Here is a 5,190-nt window from a genome sequence, read left to right on the forward strand (position 1 = left end):
GGGAAAGAGAGAGATGGATTTAAATATACTGAAAAGGCAAGGCAATTTAAGGTGGCAGTAGATGGCTGAGCCCTCCATATTCACATCAGTATTTGCAATTGCCAATTGATGGTAGTGGCAGAAGACTTTGGGAATACCTTGTGACCATATGGAATAGAGAACTGACAACCTTAGAATTTCAAGTAATATCGGGTAGAAGTGAAATAGACACAAGTTCTCTATTTGATTCCTTCTGGATTCCTGGAGAACTCAGCCCCTTGGTGGGTTACTATGACCATCTTGGGGTGCCCGAAAAGGTAAAAGGTAAAGAGCAATCAAGGATCTGTAAACAATGGTCACTCTCCTAACTCTTCTAATTAGATTTTTCAAAGGAAATGTTGAAAGGGAAGAACATCTTGAAAGCTACAACTGTAGGACAGCAGGCTGTGATTAGAAGTTTAATGATAATTCTACTACCAGGGATTTCTAGGTCTATCCTGTTTTCTCTAACTTTAATTTTTAACTTGTCTTCTCCTGCCGTCCCCCGCCCCCCAGAATTATGTTTTATTTATATCTCTTTTTTTTTCTTCTTTTTCTGTTTCTGTATTGAATAAAGGGCTTTTTTTCCCTCTTAATTTTAAAATCAGGTGAAGCTAAATTCCTTCAAAAAGAAAAATCAGTGAAATTGATTTTCTTTTATTTCCATGTAGATCCGAGGTTATTTATTTTTCCCACCTGGGTTAAAGACTGACTAGAAGAGATTTCCCCATCTATTATATTGGGGTCTGGAACCAGCACACATGAAAGGAAAGACCCCTAAATATAAGCTTTAATTGAAAGAGAGTCATGGTCACCCTTAGTAATAGTTTAGACTCTAAGCTTAGCAGGGGTTGGTAAACTTTTTTGGTAAAGGGCCAGATAGTAAACATTTTAGGCTTCATTGGCCATGCGGTCTCTGTCCCAGCGACTCAGGTCCACCATTATGGCATGAAAGCAGTAAACGACAGTCTATAAACAAATAGGCACTACTGTGTTCCAGTGAAACTTTATTTACCAGAACAGGTAATAGACTGATTTGCCCACAGGCCTTAGCTTGCCAATACCTGTAAAACTCACCTCTCTCAAGAGGCGCTGCTTATTCTCTTATGGAAAAGGTCAAAAGTGTGCAGGGCCATGTGCATTGTTGTCAGTTGTGGCCTTTGCACGGACTCTGCCCTTTGTTGTTGTTTGTAAATAGCACTACTGTCCTACTGATCTTTCTTGGAAATACCTAACAGCTTCTCTGCATAGACCACAGTGCTTCCTTGCCTGGTGACAGCATATAGCTTAAAGTTATCCATCTTCTCAAACACTGAAACCAAAATAAAACATAAGGAGAATGGAAACAAGACAAGATTTATTCATTTTAGGCCTTGCTTTTCCTGGGCTGATTTTTGAAGAATATAGGTCCTTATTTATTGAATGGGAATACTAAGATAATTTTTTAAATGACTTGAGGTTAAAAATAGATCGGTCGCAAGAACACTTTAGTTCTTTCCCGTGTTTGTGTAGTGTAGTGAAGATCAGTTTTGCATTACTGAGTGCCCTCTTGTTTGCAGACACTAGGAATAGAGAGGGAAAACTGGTTCTCTGCCATGCATCTGTCTGCACCCAGTTTTCTCTCCAGTTACTTTTCGGAGAAGATGGCATGCAGCACAGTTCCAGCCATTGAACTTTGTATCTCAAAGCCCCTTCTTTTTCCCCCAGAAATCTTGGACATTAACACTCCAATTCACACACCTCTGTTCTCCCTTCTAGTGGAAAGGGTGCGCTGCCTTCCACAAGTTCAACTGGATCCTCTGCCCAAGACCCTCACCCTGGCTTTCGCTGCTCAGCTCCAGAAGACGTCTCTGTGTCCCGTGGCAGACATCCCCGAGGCAGACCTGTCCAAAGTGGATTCCAAGCTGGTGTCGAGCCTGCTGCCCTTTCAGAGAGTTGGAGTCAAGTAGGTCCTCCATCTGTCTTCCTCTTGCTCGCTCCTGCTCAGGTTTATCGCTCACCATGGACTGGCTTCAGATGCCCCCTCTTTCATGATGCTCCTCTTTCACAGCCGTCTAGAGGCATCTGGGTATTAGCATTAAACAGCCCAGGTGCGCTGTCACCAAAGCCTGATTGTAACCACTGATTTCAAATTCCGTAAGTTAATTAGGACTCTGTATTGCAAATGTGCAGAAACGCAACTCAAAAGTAGTGTAAGAAAAGAGATTGCTCATTGCATGTAATAGAAAGCCCAGGGTCTCTAAAGAGCTCATCAGGACTCTGTACCCCTCTCAGCTCTGCTTTCTTCTTAGTTTGCTTTGTTCTCAGCCAGGTGCTCCTCAAGTGTGGCAGCGGGGGTAGCCAGGGGCTTCCGTTTTGCACCCATCAGTTCTGCAGCCCAGCGGAAGCAACTCTTTTCTAGTGGGTCCCACACTGAAATATCTGAAATTTGGTGCTGACGCTTGAACTGGTCAGTCACCGTGTCCTGGGGGACTCGGAGGTCTTACTGGTAAGACCAGGTGACAGGCCCATCCCTGGAGTGAAAGGGTAGGGGCTGCCTCACCCCAATTACTTGGACTGAGAGTGTAAGGTGGTGGTTTTCCAAAGGAAAGTGCTCTTATTATATTGATAGAAAGAAAAAAAGATAAGCCCGTGTCCTGACCTGTCCCTTTTTCCGGAGTTTCTTAGGAGAAACAAAATGACAGGTTTGACGCAAGTAGAAAGATGGGAGGTGGAGGAGAGGGCAGAGGCTCCATGTAGAAATAATAAGAGCTAGATCTGATGTCAGGCGGTGTGGTTGGAGATAGAGCCCCATGCAAAGGAAGGGCCGACATTGCCAATGGACATGGCCCACAAAGGCAGCCTGCCCGCGTGCAGCCCACTGTGGTGGTTTGGTTAAAGCTTGGCTGCTGTCTCTGTAGGATTTTGTTCTCCAGGTGCAGTTTGGGCACAGTGGGACCTCACTGCGTCCCCACAGTCCCAGCTCTGCCCACACCCTTTTCTTCCTTTGCCTTCCAGCTGCCACCTCTCTTAGATGACACACTTTGCCGTTTCTTTCATCTGTTGAGATGTCCTTTGGGCCTTGTTTTACCCAGGCTCAAGGTGGGTTTTCCCTTTCATCTTTCTTCCTCCATCTCCTTCATTAATGCTGAGAGAGGTTGCCCACCCCCAGCTCCTGGGCAGCCCCCATCTTCAGAATCCGGGTTCTTCATGGCTCCCCTGGAGATCCCTGGGCACATGCGGTGCACGCTGAGAGGTGGTGGGTGCGAGGCACCCCAGGGTATGTACATCAGAGCCAGAGCACAGCCAGCTGTTTCTATCTTTTTCTCTATGGCTCTGAAACTGCTAATGGTACTTGCAGCCTTTCTTCAAAACTTTGCATTAATTCCAGATTTTAACTTTCATTTCCTGAAGTGGAGGAGTTTGGTATTAAGGGAAGGGCTGTCAATTCCGTGTTTTTGTTTTGTTTTTTACGTAAGTACTACAACTGGAAACTCATTTAAATGTACGGAGCAAAATCTCTTAGATAGATATCAGCCTGCTCTAATATCTAAACGGTTCCTTTTAATAGAGGAGTGAGTTGAGACCAAGGAAGACAGTCCTCTGTCTAAAGCTGCTCACTTTCCAAAAGTGGAATTGGGGCTGAAATCCTATCTTCTGATGATGAGTGCAGCGTTTTTTGTGTAAAATCAAACTTCGGCATTCAGCTGTGCGATTGTCTCTCTATTATCCAGGCGACATCTTTGTTCTCAGTTGTGATCACTTTGTTCCTTAGTTGGACTACCTCGAGGCAGAGTGAAAGGAAAGGCTGTGAAATTCAAGGGTCTGTTCTGCTTTGGGAATGACCAGGTGGATGAAGCCGTGCAGACATTGTAAATGGTTGCAACGCTTCGGAGGCTGAAACAAAAGGCCCTCCCTGGTTTGTTGCATAGGTGCCCCTGGCCATCCTGACCACCAGTTTTATAAATCAGAAAGTAATGTAAAAAAATAAGTCTTTTATAACTTGTCTCTCTGCATGCGTCTGTCTGAGTTGATCCCGGAAATGGTCCGGAAGATTTCACCAAGGTCGGCATGACAAGGGGAGGGTGGGCTCCCTTCGCCCCCGTTGCAGGAGTCTGATGGCCACGGCCAAGGGGGAGGGGAGGGGGCGCCACCTCTCACCGGGTGGGCCGTGTGGCAGCTGGGAGGACAGAGAAGTGCCAGGACCATGACAGGACGCTCGTTGTCTGCTGAGCCTGGGTGTCCTGGGCTCACGCCTCCCGCAGACCTGCTGCTCACTTTCCCACCTTCGTTGGGCACTGGCTTCTGAAGGGTGGAAACGCCGTTTCCAGGCAATTCAGAAAGGCCGTGTGCAGCCCGGAATTCTTGTGGGCCATAGCAGCTGCTGGTCAGAAGAGGGGCCGCTCTCTGTCTTCTCTGGCTGAGGGGGAAAGGAGAAGACTAGTCGACTGGCTTATTATCAGGTTCCTGAGCCAATGATCAGTTCTTCGGGAATTCCGATGAAAGAGGAGTGGTGTTTGCAGCAGCAGACGAGGCATCTGGCACTGGGGACCCTTTTAGCTTTTCTCTGATTCATATGCCAGTCAAGCAAGTCACCATCACTGTTTGTGTCTTGGTTATTTTTCTCCTTTGGGGGAATGATTGTTATAAGGGAAGCACTTCCCCAGCACTTACGAGGGCACCAAGCGCTGTTTTAAGTGCTTTAAACATCAGGAACCCCCGTAACACTCTCTGGGGTAGGCCTCGTCGTTATTCCACGTTACAGCGGTGGCACGAGGAGGTCAGATAACTTGCGTAAAGGCACACGGCTCCCAGGTGGTGGAATTGGGATTCCAACCCAGGCCAGTCGGGCTCCGAAGGAGTAGAATAATAATTCCATGCTTTATTCACAAACTGTAAGCAAGGGATACTGCCCTGGAGGGCTTGGGGACCCTGGAGGCTGCTAGGTAATGAGACACGTGGCTGAGGTCTGTGCTCCTCTTAGACAAACACTCTTGCTCCAGCCTTCTCTCTGGCCGTCCTCCTTTTCTCTAACGTTTTCTGTCTTTGCCAACTTTATGCATACAGAGTCCTCTCTGATCTTGAGGAGGCCATTTTTCCACCCCACCGTCTCTTCTTTCTTCCCTTCCCGGCAGATCCCTCATGTGATAAGCGTGCCCCTCCCAGCCCCTCATTAGGGACTGTTTCCCACGC

The 5,190-nt window shown here is 47.0% G+C and overlaps 1 protein-coding gene across 1 annotated transcript in view; it reads left to right on the forward strand.

The window, feature by feature from the left end:
- Positions 1-5,190, forward strand: part of SMARCAL1 (SNF2 related chromatin remodeling annealing helicase 1) — a 50,546-nt gene that overhangs the window by 10,211 nt on the left and 35,145 nt on the right. The window contains exon 5 of the mRNA XM_007462855.1: positions 1,777-1,963. Within this exon, the coding sequence (XP_007462917.1) occupies positions 1,777-1,963 (187 nt within the window). The remainder of the gene's footprint in view (positions 1-1,776; positions 1,964-5,190) is intronic.

This window comes from Lipotes vexillifer, unplaced genomic scaffold, assembly GCF_000442215.2.
Source record: "Lipotes vexillifer unplaced genomic scaffold, Lipotes_vexillifer_v1.1 scaffold1518, whole genome shotgun sequence".
Taxonomy (NCBI): Eukaryota; Metazoa; Chordata; class Mammalia; order Artiodactyla; family Lipotidae; genus Lipotes; species Lipotes vexillifer.